The 20,347-nt window shown below is 40.2% G+C and overlaps 1 protein-coding gene and 1 long non-coding RNA gene across 2 annotated transcripts; one reads left to right on the top strand and one right to left on the bottom strand.

The window, feature by feature from the left end:
• Nucleotides 1-522: 522 nt before the first annotated feature.
• On the bottom strand, nt 523-18,317 carry NAE1 (NEDD8 activating enzyme E1 subunit 1). Its single transcript, XM_083452508.1, has 20 exons — nt 18,019-18,317; nt 16,309-16,412; nt 16,163-16,223; nt 15,521-15,551; nt 13,681-13,752; nt 12,916-12,995; nt 11,899-12,008; nt 11,139-11,248; nt 10,349-10,411; nt 9,411-9,474; nt 7,994-8,085; nt 7,836-7,895; nt 7,620-7,753; nt 6,692-6,767; nt 5,348-5,387; nt 4,160-4,246; nt 2,282-2,374; nt 1,868-1,982; nt 1,733-1,782; nt 523-981 (listed from the first exon to the last, which is right to left on the bottom strand). The coding sequence occupies exons 1-20, from the start codon at nt 18,300-18,302 to the stop codon at nt 872-874; spliced, it is 1,836 nt and encodes a 611-aa protein (XP_083308634.1). The 5' UTR covers nt 18,303-18,317; the 3' UTR covers nt 523-871.
• LOC310683085 lies at nt 18,296-19,223 on the top strand. The gene is made up of 2 exons (XR_014514279.1): nt 18,296-18,341; nt 18,684-19,223. It is a non-coding gene; the product is annotated as an uncharacterized lncRNA (long non-coding RNA).
• Nucleotides 19,224-20,347: the final 1,124 nt, after the last annotated feature.

Below are 20,347 nucleotides of genomic sequence, written 5' to 3'. Positions count from 1 at the left end.
GCCTTTGATCCCATGGAGCCTCAGGGCAGTTTAGAACAATCTTAAACTAGGGTACCTCCTCTTGTACAAAGTAACACCAGTGTACCTGCCAAGTATAATTCCCCACCACCAATAAATCCAATTCTTGAGCAGTCTCCTCTAATTCACTGGAACTAATGCTAACATGATCACGTATGTTTGTACAAACCATCTTCAAGTCCAAGTCTTTCAACTAATCCCAGGAAAACATATTTTATCCTTTCCCCAGCAACATTACAGATACTAACAACTGAACTATTACTATAAGGAAAGGAGCAGAAGCAGTCAAACAAATATATTGGGAAAACCAAGAACAGCAGTTTCTAAAATTGCTATTACTACACATTCTCTTCCAGAAAGCTTTAAATCTTGTTCATAATTTAATATATTAATAATATTCAAAGGTGCATTGTGCGTTAGTGTATTCATTGGTTTTTTAAAAATCCTCTTTCTGAACAAAAGCAGCTTACGTTGAAAACAACACTCCATATTATTTGCTGTACATTTGCTTCAAAGAGGTATTTATTTAACACATAGGTTAAGAAACACTTTTCGGAGTGATATGAGCAGGCTAATAGCAATGGTCTGTATTGGGTCCCACTCCCAATAACACAGAAGAAAAATGCTGCTTACATCTAAAATAATACGATGTTGATAGTGATGACAGTCAATCTATTCCAGTGCCTCTTATTAAAATACAAGATAAAAATATTTATTACAGTTCAGAAGAACATTTAATAATTGGGAAAAATTACAAAGAAGGGAACTTGGCAGCAAATATAGCAGCGATCATTTACAGAACAAACTGCAAATTAAATGCAACCACAGTTTTAAACAATGCACTGTGCTTAGCCTATAACTTGAATGTTGCAGATGTCTGTGACATGCCATTGTAAATGTAGGTGTTATTGAAAATTACAAATTGTTTTGTAATTATTTTCACAGCTTCTTGAGCAGCAGCTCCTGTAAAACAGCAGGGGAATTGGAAGAGGAAGGAACAAAGTTAGAACTTCATAACTCAATTGATGCAATACAAAATTGTTTTTCTTCAACTGCCACTTTATGCCAGTGAACTGAAAATAGAGCTTAACAATTCCCATAACCAACTTCACTCAGTGGTAGACAGCAAACAACTTATTAACTTTAGGACATTTTTATACTACTTTATATATAGACTCTTCAAAGCAGCATACAGCAAAACCCATGACCCTGTTAAATAATATCTGTAATCACATTAATCACATAAAACAGAGTCTACAACATGTTTCTTACCTTGAACAATGTGTACACATTGGAAATATTTCAGTTTTGGAAATGATATAGATTGTTTTTATCATGGCTGAGTCAAATACACTATCTCATATCTTGAATTCTACATAGCATGTATTCCAAATACTATATATTCCAGAGACATTTTAATTTTGACAAGTAGGTTTAAAAACAATTCAAAATGAACACTTCATTGTGCACCTTCCATCTCTACAAATCTATGATTCTATTATTCTTACATAATTTTTAAAACTATGTTATTGTTTTATGATATGTCTGTAAGTTGTCATGAGATGGATGTAAAAGGAGTCATAAATTAATTAATAAGACGAGTGAAAAAACTTCCACTAGTATTAAAAAAGAGAATATAAAGCTGTAATATTTTTTCATGTCCTAATAAGTGTACAGCTAGAGAAGAACTGGTTAAAATTATAGTATTTCTCACCTCCCAAAAATGCTGCAATCATATGTGGCTCAGCAGCTCCATAGCGACAACTACACAGGAAAAACAACATTGTAAAATTTGTAATACCAAAACAAAACCCAGGAAAACTTTATTTTAATTTTATATAGTACTTACAATTCATGAACGTAATCATCCTTCACTGTTACAGGTAATCCATATTCCTGAAGAAAACTGTTGAGGCAAGATTTCAGTTTTCCAATGTCATCTTCCACTTGATAATTATAAGCACCTGGAAATGATTTTTTTAAATTGTACATAGATATAATTTTTGTAAGAGAAGATAATTTTTAAAAAAATCATATGATTTAATAAATCTTTGTAATCTAATTTGTAAAATATATAGAGGCATAATAATGGTATATGCCTCAACCACACAATTAATCTATATATTTATGAACACAGAATATTATTAAGGTTATACCCAAGGGTCACTTACGGAAATTTTCAATTTATTCAATTTATCCATTGTACTAAACACATATTTTGCTAACAGTGTTGGAAACTGAGCAATATTAAAATCAAATTTACCTGGATATCTCCCATGGTGTTTAAAGAATCTATCCACAGCTCGTAACATCAAGTACAGCACCATCTCACTATCAGGGTTATCCATATGGGAAACTTTAAGGGAAAAATAGTGTTAATTGTGTACCAATAGGCTGAAGAAAAGTGTTGCATTGCTTTTATAAAAATCCTAAAATCACCTGAACTGAAATTCAATTTTCACAAGAAATTGGTTACACAAACATCTCTGTATGGTTTGTGAATTACAGTCAACAGACATAAATGTGTTTGACCAACACTGGCCTTTGGGGACCCAAATGCTGTGATAGTGCCTACTCGCTAAGGTCTATGCTCTGGGATAAGTGCTCAAGAGGGTGGTTGCCACCAAACTTCAGCTCTTGAATGAAGATGATTATCTAGACCCATTCTTGGGTTCCAGCCCAGTTTCAGAACCAAAATGGTCTTGGGTCTCTTTAGATGGATGACCTCTGTTAGGAGAAAAGGAGGAATGAAGCTCAGTAACATCCCTTGGATTGCTCAGCAGTTTTTGATATAATTAACCATGGTATTTTGCTAGAACAGCTCTGTGGCTTGGGTGTCAGAAGACACAGTGGTTCCACTCCAACCTGCAGGGTGGATTTCAGGCTGGTAGTCTTGAGGGAGAACAGCTGGGTCTCTGTGAGATTTCCCAACATACAGTCATGTCTCCCATGCTATATAACATCTATATGAAACTGGTGAGGCCACCAGGGGCTTGAGGGCCATCAATACACTGATGACACCCAGCTTTGTTCTCCTTGGCATCTGACTCAGGTGTAGTCTACAAGTTCTTGATTGGGCTTGGATACAATGGTGGGCTGAATAAGCTGAGACTGAACTCCAAGATGGAGTGCCTGTTAACAGCTTTGGCTGATTTGTTGGCTACAGTCATTCCTGGACACGGATAGCCATGCCACAGTGACTCGTGCACTGGAAGACTCCCAGATAGACAGATAAATGACTGTAATGTGCTCTGCATGGGGCTGCCCTTGGAGCTGGTCTGGAAGCTGCAGCTTATGCAGAATGCAGCCACCTTATTACTGAGTAGATTGGAATATCAGGATGATGTTAACACTGGTCCTGAAGGAGCAACAATGGCTACCCATGTGCTACCAGACAAGATGCTTGTATTAATTTATAAAGCCCTAAACAGCTTGAGAGCTAAATATGTACCTTCTCTCCTGCTGGTGAATTAAAATCTGTGGGGAAGGGGGGAGCCCTGTTAATGTTTCCACTTAGGTATGATATCTGCTATGCAGCAACCCATTTAACAGCCTCCACTGTAGAGCCCCAATTGTGGAATATTCTACCTCTTAAAATTCATTATAAGCTGTTTTTTGTTTTCTGCTCTGCATGTATTTATATCACTATGCTGTTGTTACGTTGTATTTTAGTTCTGTTGTGTTATATCTCACCCTGGGCTCATTGTGATAAGAGGGCTAAAATGTTTTAAAATAAACAAAGGGAAGGATTGATCATGTGACAAGCATTTGAGGTTTTTTCCCTTAGAATTTTCCCTACTAAGTCAGCATGAATGGTTCATGTATGATCTACAGACCTAACAAAATAATTTCTGAAATTTGTTTTCACCAAGAAATAGCAAAAGCAAGTTGCACTTTCACTCTCCTCATCACTGCTGTAACCATTAGCATATCCCATCTATAATAAGGCACAAAGATCAAAGCTACTTTGGGGTCACACATTTCCCCGTAACTAAGATCCCAATTCCATTTCTCATGCTACAGCAGAAACAAAGGAAACAACAGAATGACATAATCCCTTTCAGGTCATTATTTCCACATCACTGTCTGCAGATGAAAACACAGTCAAAGAAGACTATAGATTATAAACTCATGTTCTTACTGATCTCATCTTTGTTTGAAGTATTCAATCCATACTCTTCAGAAAGAGATCTACACCGCACTACTTGAAGAAATGCTGAATTAGTGCCTAAATAGAGTTGGGAAGGAAGAGAGAAAAGTATGTGTAATGAAGGGATAGCATTTTTAAAAAACAAAAACAAATAGCCCTTGAAACCTAATCATTTAAACAAAAAACAAAAAAAAGGATAAACCTGGCAATTATATAAAATTCACTGAGTTATTTTCTAGTGGCTTTGTAAGGATTTGAACCTCCTGGTCCACAGAAATGCTAATGTGAGATGCTTCAAACAAAGATAGATTTTCTCCAGCCACTAGAATGACACCAAAAACTCTGTAGAGACAGAAATGTTTATGCATATACAGTCATGTGAAAAAGAAAGTACACCCTCTATGAATTCTGTTTTATAGTAAATAGTATATGTACCGTATTTTTCGCCCCATAGGACGCACCGGCCCATGGGACGCACCATGTTTTTTTTTTGGGGGGGGGGGAAATAAAGAAAAAAAAATTATTTCCCCCCCAGGCGCTTGTGGGGCCGGGAGCGGGGAGAAGCGCTCTTCTCCCCGCCACCCGCCTTCAGATCAGGTCCGGGGACAGGGGGAAGACGCGCTGCGCCTCCCAGCTGTCCCCAGAGCTTGCGGGGCAGGCATCGGGGAGAAGCGCTCTTCTCCCCGCCGCCCGCCTTCAGATCAGGTACGGGGACAGCGGGAAGATGCGCTGCGCCTCCCCACTGTCCCCGGAGCTTGCGGGGCTGGCGGCGGGGTCTCCCCGCCGTCAGTCTCCAAACCACTTCGGGAGACAGCGGGATGGCGACGTTCCGCCTCCCTCTGTCCCCCGACCTTGTGGGGCTGGCGCTGGGGCTCTCCTGAAGCCTGCATTCGCCCCATAGGACGCACACACATTTCCCCTTCATTTTTGGAGGGGAAAAAGTGTGACCTATAGGGCGAAAAATACGGTATATGTATAGGACATAGTAACAATCATCAGTTCCTTAGCAGATCTTAAAATTAGGTAAATGCAACCTCAGATGAACAATAAATGATATGTGTCATGATTTATTTAACAAAAATAAAGCCAAAATGGAGAAGCCATGTGTGAAAAACTAAGTACACAGTAACAAAGACAATGTAACACAGTATAAGCTGAGAGAAAACCATGAATACTTACAAAGTAGTTTCAGTTCTTTCTGAGAAATAGATTCTGGTGCCTATGAAATAAAGTGTCATGTTAACATGCCAATTCTCTTAACACAATTGTTTTTAAAATGTTCATTAGATGTTTGAAGTAACATTTATTTAAGTAGAATAATCTTATTAAGCAGCCACTTTCTCCTAATTCTGCATTGTCATAAGAATAAGTAGCAAATAAGACAAGAAAATTGAGGAATATTGCCCTGATTCAGTAAGACTGATAGTGTTTAAGAAAGTGTATGTTCAATATAAATTTGCTGCTTTGGTGTAAACTGCTTTCTTGTATTATCTTTTTTAAAAATGGTATTATGTGGTAATGACTTTCTAGTGGTGAAATCTGTGCTGTTGGATGAGTCACAAAAGTAAAAAGGCCATAGGGAAAGAAAGACACTGGATGCCAGCAAGAGAAAAAAGGCAGGAAAGAGGGGGAAAGAAAAAATAGGAAGAATCAAAGAACTGGCAAGGTAAGAATTAAAAACAAAAACCAAGGAGTGAGGAGCAGTTTAAACATATTCTGTTTAAAGGAAGGAAAGGAACTGGAGTGGAGGCAAAGACTCAGGAACTAGTTGATGCTTTGGTACCATGTGACCCTGCCTTGGGACAGTGAGTATGTTAGTCCACACTTTACTGGATGCCTCCATCACACAACTCCTAGGAATTAGAATCTTCCATGAATTTTCATGGCTGTAACATTCATCCCAGTCACAATGAAACAAGGAAAGTCACATGAACACTGGTGTCTTAGTTAAAGGCTCCATACCAACACGGGACGCGGGTGGCACTGTGGGTTAAACCACAGAGCCTAGGAGTTGCCGAGCAGAAGGTTGGCGGTTCGAATCCCTGCAACGGGGTGAGCTCCCATTGCTTGGTCCCTGCTCCTGCCAACCTAGCAGTTCGAAAGCATGTCAAAGTGCAAGTAGATAAATAGGTACCGCTCTGGCAGGAAGGTAAACGGCGTTTCCATGCGCTGCTCTGGTTCGTCAGAAGTGGCTTAGTCATGCTGGCCACATGACCCGGAAGCTGTACACTGGCTCCCTCGACCAATAAAGTGAGATGAGCACAGCAACCCAAGTCGGCCACGACTGGACCCAATGGTCAGGGGTCCCTTTACCTTTACCATCCCAACACAATATGTTAAGTTATCATTTTTTAAAAAATCTACTCGCAATTATCAACAGTTCTGTCGATCAAGTACAAATCTGTGAGTACAGATCATTAGCTCTTTGGACTGGGTCATTATATAGGAGCCGCTTTCCATGTTAAGATAGAGAAGGAAGATTAAAGAGAAGGAAGATTCAAAACATAACTTTCATTAGCTCACCTTGCCTAATGACTGGAGCAGCTTGGCAGCATAGTTAGCCACAGCTTCGGCATCTTTCTTAGCTTTGTCACGATATCTTTTTAAAAAGGGGCAAAAACGTAAAACTTCAGTAAGACCAATTCCAGAAATCAGTAGGCTACATCTACATCAATATTCATTCTCATGTTACAGATTGTCAAAGACAAATGGAAAGACAGGGACTGCGCCAGCTTCCTAAGATCTATTTGTTTTAAAATTGATACTTAGAAGGTCATTATTACTTTATATGTTTTTGTACCGAAACAGGAATCTCTGTACAAAACAGGCATGTGAGAAGCGGTCACTGAAAACTATCAATATTGTCATCTGCTTGAATTCACTTATCAGGAACATGAACACAGTTAAGGGAACAAATACCTTTATGGCTAAGTAGTTAGTGGAATGAGCAGCATTCTAAAGATCGTAGTCCCAGAACTTACTTCTGAGAACTGCCCTGTAAGTGAACTACAGGTAATGGTGCATTGGCAATTCGTTTGTGGCTGAAAAAAATACTATGGGGGGAAATACACATTTGGTTCCCTTTTATTGAGCTCTGAAGGAAGAAATGCTAGAGATCATGGAACAACAACAAAAATCATTCAAATCTACACGTGCTTCTATACAGCTGCTATACCCTGTCTTACACTATCGTGTCACCCATGCTGCTATTGCTAGTCCAATTGGATCACAGTCCCTAAGAAGGTGGCGGACTTTCCTTCCCTGGAGGTTTTTAAGCAGAGGTTGGATGGCCATCTGCCATGGATGCTTTAGTTGATATTCCTTCATTGCAGTGGGTTGAACTAGATGACCCTTGGGATCCCTTCCAAGTCTACAATTCTATGATTTGGGGGTGTGCGCGTTATCATTCAATATTTAATATAATATAAAGCAAAAAACAGACAATACTTACATATTTTGCAGCTTGATAAATTTACTAGAATCTGCTATCATATCTGGAATTGTGCCCCGGACAGGTAAATTTCCTCGACCCTCCTTTGCCACAAATTCCTTTACAGCTCGAACCAAGATCCAAAAGTGTGGACTCTTAAGGGTAAACAAAAATATCACACTAACTTTTTCTATTTAGATAAGTAGAATACAGTAGAAAGCTGTTTGTGTTTATTACCTGCTTTGAAAGAGTGATACAACGATCGTCACTGAAAATGTCTTCAATACAACCTGGTATCTAAAGGGGGGGGGGGGGGAGAACAAATTTAAGCAAATTTTCCAACAAAGGATTCAGTAATTATGCGGCTAGAATACTGTGGAGGAATCTTATTTTACCTTAGTAGCAGCTACAGCTGTGTTCACGTTTTTAATAGCTTCTTCAAAGTTTTCTTCATCTTCTAGGCCTCCATTTTCATTTTTTAAGATTCCTAATAGGAACAGAAAAAGCAGGACTTTAAACATAGGTGATCTTCATTATTCTTTAGAGCCAGTGTGGTGTAGTGGTTAAGAGGGGTAGTCTCGTAATCTGGGGAACCGGGTTCGCGTCTCCGCTCCTCCACATGCAGCTGCTGGGTGACCTTGGGCCAGTCACACATCTTTGAAGTCTCTCAGCCCCACTCACCTCACAGAGTGTTTGTTGTGGGGGAGGAAGGGAAGGAGAATGTTAGCCGCTTTGAGACTCCTTAAAGGGAGTGAAAGGCGGGATATCAAATCCAAACTCTTCTTCTTCTTCTTCAAATTCAAGTGACTTTGTCAGGTTCTCTTAAAAGTTGATATTTTGGGCATTTTTATGTAAATTGCCTTGAGATAGTTAGTGGCTTATAAGATTAATACATTAATGATGGTGATGATAAAAAATAGCAATACCATTTATGCATATTTTACATGTATTCTTAAAGCACAACAGAGCTCAAGATAAAGCTGCAACGCTAAACCATTGTTTAGTTCTACATAGATGAACCTCCAAAGTGAAGCCCCTGCTCACACACCTCCCATACCCCCGGGGGAAGATTTCTGCTTAGTTTTGTAGTGCAGTGTACAATCTAGGGATCCTGATTTAAAACACACAAAATTAGTTATTTAAACAAGACAACTTTATAAGCTGTATTTTGAAGTTGGTTTCCTTTAGAAACTAAGCATTGCTAGCTTTAAATATGGGCCCCTGGTTTGTAAGCAATGCTAAGCTGAGATTCTTTGAAAGTGAAACTAAACTCAGCAGCAGGATAATATAATAATAATAATAATTTATACCCCGCCCATCTGGCTGAGTTTCCCCAGCCACTCTGGGCGGCTCCCAATTGAGTGTTAAAAACAATACAGCATTAAATATTAAAAACTTTTAAATTAAATATTAAAATATTAAAATCAGGGCTGCCTTCAGAAGTCTTTTAAAAATAGGATAGCTGCTTATTTCCTTGACATCTGATGGGAGGGCGTTCAACAGGGTGGGTGCCACTACTGAGGATGAAAGGGGACAGAGTGTATGAGAGCCTGATGCTTCACTCAGACTTGTGAAGGCTCATTCAGGTAGTGCCAAGTCCTAGGTTAACTCATGAGCACCCCGACCCGCTTGATGATACAATTTTCATGATCCCTGACCAGTGGCTATATTGGCTGGGGCTGATGAGACTTGAAGTTCAAGAACATCTGGAGGCCATAGGTTAGCCGCCCCGCCCCCATATTAATATATAAAAATGTATTTTAAAATACTGCACCTTTGGTATATTGCTAATAAGCTCTTGCTTGACATTACCTTGCCTAATCATCTCTCGGAAGGCTTCCTTTTCTTTGTAGTTCTTAGGCATCTGTCCACTGTTCTAAATGGAAAAGTTATATATGTGAACTATGTAAAAACATAGAGCGGCCAACTAGCAAGGGAGTATTGAGTATGCATCTGTGTTCCAGCAAATAGCAAAAATTGTTCTTTGGGGCACTATTTTCCATATTTCTAACTATGTCTGACCAGGGGTAAGCTATCCAGGCATTGATGTTCTTTTTAATTTTTATAAAGTGAAATCTTTACTTGTTTTAACATTTACATTAAAAGCAATCATCAATATTTAACAAAAACAGCAGCAGGATCTCATGGTTAATCAAAGACGATAAATCAAGACAAGTGCAGTTGTGTACTGGTATACAGTTGTGTACTGGTGGAGCACCCAGGTACAGAATCATACAAGGTTCAATTGAACCCTATCCTCCCCCCTCCCCAGAATACAGGCCAACCTGGAACACAAATATGGCAGAAAATGGGGTCTGAATAGGGATATGGGAAGTGCATACAGACCTTCAATTGCCTGAAACAACTGCCTGCCCATGAACTTACATGTTGAAATTGGTGGATGAGGGATAAAAGAGAAGACAAGGGAATAGGGTATTACTGAATCCTGGGGGGATTCCCATTCAGGTACTTCGCCTATATGCAGCCAGATTTTTAAAAATATTTTTATTCCAAATAAATATATCTGGAGAGCACTCAACTGGTTTGCTTTTTAGCTGTATTTCTACACACAATCTGGCTGCTTAAATTGAGTTGGTCAGTAGGATTTAAGCAGCCAGCCACAAACCAGACTGCAGCCTCTGTCCTAAAACATATAATAATAGCACTTAAGCTTCTTTGGGAAGCTTAATTTCCATAGTGCTGAAAAGAAAGCACCAATATGTTAGAATATTACCATAGTGTCTACATACTTCATTATGCCATTTTTCTAGATACTTGGATATGATCACAATCCATGGAATGTGGCTGTGTTCCTGCAAATGCAAAATTATACTTGCTTTAAACAGATGAATACAGCAACCCTGAAGCAAGGAAGCTGTTGAACTAAGTACAGGTTCAATGCACCACAAAAATTCAGCATTCAACAAAAACAGATAAATTAACTGAACCACTTTCAATAAACAGGTGTCATTAACATGCTTGCAGCATAATTCTTCCAATTTGTGCAACAGATCTGAAGAACCCACACAACTTCCTCAGCTTTATGAGTTTGCATGTGACTTCGCAAGTTGCCCATTAGTGAAGACACAGAATTTTCCTCTTGGTTTAAAATCCCAACAGCATTCAGGGGTGGCCATAAAGCCTTAAATAATAATCAATGATTTAATTATTTTGAGCTATTCAATGCTTCTTGGGCTAGTTGCTGTGGTTTTATAACAAGCTTATGTTGGAAGTGTATGGAGAAGCAAACCTGTAATGAAGGATCTGGTTCAAAAAGTATGCTTAGCAATTTTTTCTTCAAACAGACCTCACACTGCTTATCTCATGGAATTCTACTGCAGCATTAAATTCTTCAAAATAAAACCAGAAACTAGAATAGGTGAATTCACTGAAAGTCTCAAACTCAAAACACTATTTTTAAAAAGAGTCTTTCGTAGGCATTAGTTACAGCCTGTAAGCCACTTCTCTTAAAATGATTGTGTGGATTGTCTCTAAAGCCTGCACCCATATTGCTAGACAGAACACAGAGCTTATACTAACCTTTTTGTCCATATGATCCAAATCATAAGACTGAATGTGCTCCTTCAGTTCTGGAAAAGGATTGTCCAGTCTCAAATCATCCAATGCATTGTCTGGGTGAGATTCCACAACTATCAAAATATTGAAGGAGATTTTGATTTGAAAGAAAAGTTGATGATAACATATTCAACTTCACATGCTATTTATCATAATGGTCCATCTAGCTCAGTGTTATCTACACTGACAGGCAACGTTTTCTAGGTTTTCAGACAGGGTTTTCTTCCAGACCAACCTGGAAATGCCAGAGATTGAACCTAGAGCCTTCTACATACAATGCAGATGCTACCATTGAGCAATGCGCCTTCCCCTCTGGAAAAACCTACTATTTGCTGGAGAAATGGCATACAATAAAAAGTAGAGGTAGTCAGATCTACAGTTTGGGACTGGATTTTACATCTAATTTTGCTACCAACAAGATGAACTACATTTCTAGATTATTATTTTTTAGTATGTTCACTCAGTATGAAACATACTGAAGTGTCTCAAAAAATCTGTCATGTTACAATTCAATAATAATAACATTTTAAAAGATGGCCATGTATAAGCTATATGGCAGAAGTGGCCAACATGGTATCTTTCTGATGCTGTTAGACTACAACTCCCATCATCCCTGCCCATACCAGCTTGGCCAATACAAGCTGGAAACCAACAATAATTGTAAGGCACCATGTTGACTACCCCAACATAGGAGAAGCTCTTAATTATTAAATGAATCTCTTACCTGGGTGTTCTTTAATAATGATTCTCATATATCCTATTAATCCATAAGTCCTACAAACTAACAGCGGAATGTTATAATTCCAGAGGACTTCGGCAAGCCTGAGTAATGTACTGAAAAATATTAAGATATGGAGTCAGATCAAGAGAACACACACAAACACACACACACACAGAGAGAGAGAGACTGCTCTATTGCAAAAAAGAAATATTTTTTCTTTAAAAGTGGTCCACAGCCTATATTTCTGTTGAATATAAAGTTAAGCAATCACAAAAGTTATTTTAACCAGCAGCTCAATATATAGTGTATCTTAAATAATTCAAATTTATTGTTTTCAGTATATTATGACAGAATAGCGAGCAATGTAGCAACTTTTTCTGAATCTTTATCAACTTTTCTGAATCTTTATCAGAGTATAGAGATGACTGAACTCCTTTCATTATCAAGATGCAGGCCACAAATCAAGCAGAGAATTCCTTTATAAGGAATGGTAGGTTAACAAGTTGATTACCACAGCAGATCTCCTTAGGGCCAAACCAAGCATTTAGAAACAAATGCAGCACTGGGAAATCAGACTGTTGTTTCTCTACTGCAAAGCAAAGGGCAGAAATAATTTATGCACATTTCCTTTGCAACACCCACTTCCTTCCCAGACACGCATTTTCTGGGTCGGGTATGGACAAAACATCTAGGGAGAAAGGTTGCAAGGACACAATTTCCACTCTTATCCCTTTGCAATACCTAAGGAACTCAGGTTTCTAGAACATCTAGTTTGGCCCTTATCTAGTGAATTTCCCAGCCAAGTGTGTATTTTTTTTTGTTTCAGTGGAATGGCAATAGCTAGAGGAAAACACAACTTAACTAAATGGAATTGTGCTCAAACATAATGGAAATCAATTGGATGTAAGCATTAAAAACAAGGATGACACACTAGCTTTCTCACGTAATTTACATATTCACTGAAAAAGCCTGAAGAATATTTGCATTTTACATGATAATGTTAATTTGATTCTTGCTTACCTCTCTGGGAGTTGAGTTGCAATCACTATATTAAACCGGCAGAAAAATGAAGGATCATTGTCCAGAAGTTTATCTGGATTCTTAAGAAAATGCATTAGACACATACATATTAGATCATAAAGCAATTGCACATAGAAATATTAAACATTAGTTTCACTTATTGGGCTAAGTGCATGAATTGCAAACTTACTTTTAATATGCACATATATGTAGGACTATGGGTAACCCCCCCCCTAAATTTAGGATTTTCCTAAATCCTAAAGATATGAACAAATCAACATCTGGAATTTTCTGTGCCTCACATTCAAGCATCAATCAAGGCATCAACCACATAAATATAGCAGTTACCTCATTCACCCTGCACAGAACAGTGATGACTGTTTGGCACAATTTGGCCAAGATTCACTGTCACATGCACACTCTTTAAAGCTGCATTAACAACTGCCAAGGTCACTCTACTTTTGGAGTAAATCTATGCTCTGCTATAATATCAATTTACACAACATGAACAGGATTTGCTATTTAAAGTGTGGCTGATGATGCCTTTTCACATCAGACCTTTCCACAGTGTGATGCAGTGATGACAAAGGGTGCTGTGGAGGAGGCAGGATGCTGTACCACTCAGCTGGCTTGGCTACCATTTCCCTTCACTTGTAATTCTCTAGTTGCATGCCATGGTTATAGGTGGCACACACATGCAACCTTCTCTTTTATACTTTTCCAATTGCCAACACTCCAGTATACACAAGGATGTTTGCTACAAACCTCTTCCACGAAATTTCCGGAGACATCGTTATTCAATTCTTGTAGTAGTTCTGTGGCGCACTGGGCTCGATTCTGTTTAAAAATAACAATTGGAAATATTAGACTGTTATGACTACAATCCTATGCATGCTTACATACTTCTCTCACAAGCTGCTCTCACAAGCGTGTTTGGTGGGGTTGCAGAGAGGGATGTTCCCTCTCCTTGTTGGCTCTCTCCTTGTCGTCCTTCTGTCAATAGGTCCTTCTGTCAACAAGACGTTCTTGTTCCAAAAGGTTTTTAGGAACTGACTGCTTTGAATGAAATGGCTGTGCTGTTTTTTTTTATTGCACTTATTTGTATATATATAGTTTTGATTCTCTATCAACATTTAATTGCTTTTAATGACTGTTTCCCCATCACATATTTTTAGCTTTTCCTATTTTTATCTGTTGGGACGCGGGTGGCGCTGTGGGTAAAAGCCTCAGCGCCTAGGACTTGCCGATCGAAAGGTCGGCGGTTCGAATCCCCGCGGCGGGGTGCGCTCCCGTCGCTCGGTCCCAGCGCCTGCCAACCTAGCAGTTCGAAAGCACCCCCGGGTGCAAGTAGATAAATAGGGACCGCTTACTAGCGGGAAGGTAAACGGCGTTCCGTGTACTGCGCTGGCTTGCCAGAGCAGCGATGTCACGCTGGCCACGTGACCCGGAAGTGTCTGCGGACAGCACTGGCTCCCGGCCTCTAGAGTGAGATGAGCGCACAACCCTAGAGTCTGTCAAGACTGGCCCGCACGGGCAGGGGTACCTTTACCTTTTATTTTTATCTGTAAGCTGCAGTGAGTGCCTGTCAGGGGAAAAGGTGTGTATTGATACTACTACTACTACTACTACGTTGGAACTAGATCCAAGGGCAGCCCCACATGCAACACATTACAGTAACCCAGCCTCAAGGTTACCTCATGGAGTGGTCAGGTTATGTACTGCTGATGAAAAGTAGTGCAGAGAAAAAAAGACAATGGAATTTGATGTGGGCTCTACTTTCTCACAGGCACTAGCATAGCTAGAGGGGGAAATGACCAAAGTTTTGTTTGGGTAGAACATGCTGACCTTTGCATGCAAGCAGGTGGCTAAGAAGGCTTAATTTTGAGTGAACTAATTAGAACAAGTCCTTCCAAGCATTTGTGTGAATTTGTAAGGGTTCTGATTGGCTCTTACATAATGTGCAATCTGTTTATCTGTATTCTAGTCATATTATTTAGTTATGTGCTGCAATTCTGTTCACTCCTACCTGGAAGTAAATCCCTTTGAACTCATTGGAAGTTACTTCTGAGTAGACATGTATGAGATTGCACTGTTAATCTCTTTATTATGAAAGAGAAAGTAAAATATATTTCACCAGGTGGGTCCAATGTACTGTTAGTTAGTTATTGTTAATCACTTTCTATGAACATGTTTCAAGGCAATGTACAAAACAGAATAAAACAGCTTAAAACAGTTAAACATACCACCAAAAACAACAACAGATAATTTTTAAAACAATTCAAAGTGGACACCCATGGCAGAGACCCATTCATTCACCTAGGAAAGCATGTTAGAACAAAAATGTATTCAACTGTTTCTGGAAAGTGCAAATAATGGGCAATTGTCATCTCTTTGTTCCATAGAACAGGGGTTGCCATACTGAAATCCCTGCTCCAAGTTACTGTGGAGTGGGCTTTTGAGATCTTTGGAACTTTAGGAGAAGTTATCCTGTAGACTACAGCGACCTACTGCATAGGTAAGAGATAAGGTGGTCTCTCAAATACTACAGGTCTCTCAAATACTACAGAGTCACTTTCCCAATACAGCACATTTAATATTTTCTTACCTGGCCAATGCTGCTTCTTTGCAGGAAAAAACTAAAAAAAGCAGAAAAAGCAACCACACATTTCAGAGTTTTAACTTGATGAAACATTTCTCGAAATAAAATATATCACTTTATGGAATGTACTCCAAGAAAACAGCCCAAACACATTTCCTCTCTCCAATAGGAATGTTCTTGTTGGAATTAATATTTTGGATTTTTGTAATTCAAGTGATTATGGCCCTATCAACAGCAGAACATTGAGACAGTGGAAGAATGCAGTAATAGGATCCAATCAGTCCCAGTGGGGCTTACTCTAACTACCAATTAATTTATCAGTGCTTACTCTAACTACCAATTAATTTATCAGTGCTTATCAGTGCTCACTTGCCAAAGGCCAACCAAGAGCACATTCCCAGTTGTTTCTGCATAGCCACATCTTTACTTGCCCCACACTCTACAACACTGTGCTGCTCAGAGCCCCACTGAATTCTTCCCACATATTTTAAATGGTAATTTTGAAATAGGCCTGGTACAGACAGAACATTGCCCAACCTGCCGATCATATAGTTTAGAGGTCAGCAGTGTCCCTATGGGTTTGCAAGCAACTCACCTCCCACACCTAAACACACTCCTTCATTTTCAGAACTATGGTGCACACATTACCTATTGCCAACATCTTCACCGGTGACTTGATTCCCATCAACAATTGTAAACGATCCAACACCTTGAAGAAACAAATAAACATGGTGCTTACTCCAAATTACAACTTTTCTACTCAATGAAAGTTGCACATTTGTTTTTATTTATACCTGGCAGAACTAAGTTTTTGAGGATCTCAGTTCCTGTGGCCGTTGCATTTATCACACAAACGTGTGCAGATTCTAAAGCTTCTTGTCCGTGGTCACCCCATAATCTGCAACACAAAAACACAAGAATCATCAACATTCCTAATTCAAATTTTGAGAGAGGATACATACAAGAAACTGATGCACTGATGAAGGATGCTTCAGAACATCACTGTTAAGTGTTGCTTCATTAGATAAGCATGGAACTGAGTATCTTAAAAAAAACAACTAACAGATGAAATGAGAAGTGGCTAGTCTTGAAAATGAAACAGGACAGAAACTTTCGTATCGTAATTAAGAAGAAGAAGAAGAAGAGTTTGGATTTGATATCCCGCCTTTCACTCCCTTTAAGGAGTCTCAAAGCGGCTAACATTCTCCTTTCCCTTCCTCCCCCACAACAAACACTCTGTGAGGTGAGTGGGGCTGAGAGACTGTGACTGGCCCAAGGTCACCCAGCAGCTGCATGTGGAGGAGCGGAGACGCGAACCCGGTTACCCAGATTACGTGACTACCACTCTTAACCACTACACCACACTGGCTCTTTATAATTATAGTGTTAGACCAAGATTGGGGAACAAATAGCTATCCTGATGTTGTTGGATTCTCAATTCCCAGAAGCCCCAGCCAACATGGCCAATAATCAGGGATAATGGGATGTATTATGGAGGACTACAGGTGTTAAGACTTTGACTATAAAGATCCAGGTTCAAAATCCCATAAAACTTACTAGGTGGTCTTGGACTATGCACCATCTCTCAGCCTCATCCACCTAATAGAAATACTATGATGATGTGGCCCTGAACTCCTCAGAGGAAGAGCACAATACAAATTTGTCAGAATGATAGGACAATTGGCTAAAAGATGAAGAAAGCTTGATTTCTAACAGACTCAAGTTAGAAAATATTGTAAGGTTTTTGAGCACTTTAAGGAGGTTTGTAAGCATTATTTGTAATATTTATACAGTGCTTAGAGCTCCAAGGAACTGAGGCTGATGTGAACATAGGTCTTCCCCTTCCATCATCACAACAAGCCAGTGAAGCAGGGTACACAGAGAGCTTTAAACCTGCACACACAGCAAAGTGCTCCTTTGGGTCAGAGGCTTTTTGGCTGTTGCTGGGCACAATATAAAAGATACACTAGAACTTGCTAGGGAAGAAGAGGCATCTGTTAAAAGTGAAGCGAGTCCCTGAGATGTATACCTGGCATAGGAAGGAGAGAGATCTCTGCTGGAGGTGGGGTGCACCTGTCCAGCGTAAGAAGTCCCCGATCACCCACTGAGCTCCATGGCCAATGGGAGATTTGAACCTGGGTTTTCCCAGTCCTAAACAACCGCTGTAACCACTAGACCCACACTGCCTTTGTAAAAGTTTGTTAAGGGAGCTGTTCGCTTTTGTTTTTTAAGCCCTAGGCTTAGCCAACAGAGAGAGGCCTTGGGCGGGAGGAGATGGAGGGCGTCCTGGCTCCGGTGCCGCCGAGGAAAGTCCCCTGAGCGGCGACTGGACCATCCTGGAGGCGCCCCTAGGAAACAGCCAGAAAAGGATCCTGCCCTGGCAGAGCCTCTCCAAGCCCCCTGCCCAACCCGCCTCCCTACAAGTGGCAACGCGAGGCGGGCCGTTCCCCCTGCGCTGCGCCCAACTAGCCCTCGTTCTTCTCCTCCTCGCCCTCCAGGCCGACCTGAGCTGCCGGTCGTAGCGCTGCTCCTTCAGGCTGACTCTGCCCTGCTGCTGCACCGTCGCCGCCATGACGCCCCTTCGCCGAACCGAGGACGGTCCTCTCCGCCGCACTTCCCCAAGCCTTCCTGAAGGGGCGCAAGAATGCTCAGCGTCCGCCAACGCGCTTGCGCAAGCCGGCAAGCTCCGCCGGCAATTCGCTGCTTTGGCTTGACGGGCAGGATCGCTCGTCCCGCCTCCTCCCGCGGCGCGGCGCTTTGCTGGATGGGAAGTCGGCCGCTGGTGCATCCGTTGCTGTTTACTGTGGGATCGGCGTGGCTTATGCGCGTAGGTTCCCGCACACCTTCCTTGGCATCCTCCTCCCAAATAAATGCGGCATCGTGGATTTGCCAGTAATATGCTATTGAATCTCACTGGAGAACAGCGGCAGCCTGGGAGCGCCCTTTCTGATAAGGAAAGTGATGAGGATGGGGAAATACACCGGAGAATGAGAGAATATTTGCTTTTATGCAGGGCGCTTCTTGTTGGACCATGCCTTCAGTGTAAATAATACAGACCAACGGTCTGACTCGAATAAGGCAGCTTCCTATGCTCCTCTGTGCAAGGTTCACATCAGGCGCCATCCCGTGTTTTATTATGTATTTCGTGCTCTCATTTTGTATTTTTCAGGTGGTGAACCGTCCTGTGATCTTCGTGTGAAAGGCGGAATACAAATTTAATAAATACTAATAATTTCCTGGTGCACATCTCCATCATTTATTGCAAAAAAGATTGCGGGGGTGAGGTGGGGAGAGAGCAGGTTTGTTGAGCAAGAACTCCAAATTGTACAACTTGAGTTTGCTGGCATGTGACCAAATCCCACCTGAAAGTAGCAACAACCTGGAAACACCCAAAATTCAGTTGGGTTACTCCTAGTGCTAAATAGGTGCGAATGGTATGTTCACCTTACAGAGCAGTCCTATGTAAACCTGTTCAGAAGTAATGAGCTCCGTGGGAATTCCCCTCTTCAACTTTAATGTTATAATGGAGAGATGATTTACTGCAAGAGAATGTTTCCTGTTTCCCAGCTTTCTTATCTCACATTATGCTTTTCTCTGGCTTTGTATTTGCCGTCTCAATACTGTACATTCTTCCCCTTTCTGGGATTGTAGCAACGGTTAAGTATTTGACATTCTGCTTATGGAAATAAAATGGCAACATTTTAAGATTTGTTGTCTTCTGTGACTACCCTATTGTAGATAGTCTGGAAGTGGATCACTATTTCATAATTCATATCAAAAGAACACTGGTACAGAAAGCATATAGGTTAAAAATATTGGACATAATCCCATTTAATGCAGTAGCTGAATTTTCTGTTGCAAATACCTCTCTCCAAGCACACACTTCTTCATATACATGTATTTGTATTCCCCCTCCTGCCCCCCCCCAGCTCTGTATGGCTTTTTGTTTATTACAATGCAATCCTGTATATGTCTATTCACCAGTAAGTCCCAGTTGGGTTTACTCCCAGCTAAATGGGCATAAAATTACAGCCTTCCTTTCTTTTTTTAAAAAGTGCATTCTCATTCTGCAACATACATTTCAAGTTACAGTCCTATTCTATTTATCTTCATACTGAATGCAGTGGCACATATTTTGGAGTAAACAATCACTTAATTTTTTTTAAAAAAGAAAAATATAACTGAATAGAAGCTAATCTCTAGATCTAATTTGTCCACCTTTTGAATGATTTTTACATATGCTTTCAGATATATAACTTCACAATAGAGAATTTGATTGGCTTCCTTTATGTTAGTGCATAACATCAATCGCAGCTACAGTTCTCATTGTAGCTCTTGAGAATGTCAGTAATTCTATTGTAACCTAAGGGCAGATACGCTGCACAAGGATAAGATACTATTTCAGAAATGTGAGTGGGGAGAATTCTTGAGTAGAGAATATTTAGCACAACCAATGGGTGTTCTGTTCAAGAGTCACTAAAACAAATGGAGGCTGGCTCTGTAGGACAAGTACAGTTATTGGGAAGTAAAAATATATTCTTTTAAAAGCGGTTCTGGAGCAATTATTTGACAGATAAGGAGCATAATTCAGTGAGATGCTGTTCTACACAAGCAACATTGAAATGTATGCTATTTCAGCCCCTTGATCATTTTAGTAGTAATTTTCTGCACTTTCCCCAGCTCTACAATGCCCTTTTTGAGATGCAGTGGCCAGGATTGTACACAGTATTCAGATATGGGGTTTATTGCACTAGTCTGACAGGGCATAATGCTAGCACTTCTGCCCTTCTTTCCAATGCTCCTTTTACACTGCAGTACCTATTGTGTGATGCA

Source organism: Podarcis tiliguerta, assembly GCF_965153285.1.
Source record: "Podarcis tiliguerta genome assembly, chromosome: 8".
NCBI lineage: Eukaryota > Metazoa > Chordata > Lepidosauria > Squamata > Lacertidae > Podarcis > Podarcis tiliguerta.
The sequence above is the reverse complement of the archived record's forward strand: the minus strand, read 5'-3'. Positions and strand labels throughout refer to the sequence as shown.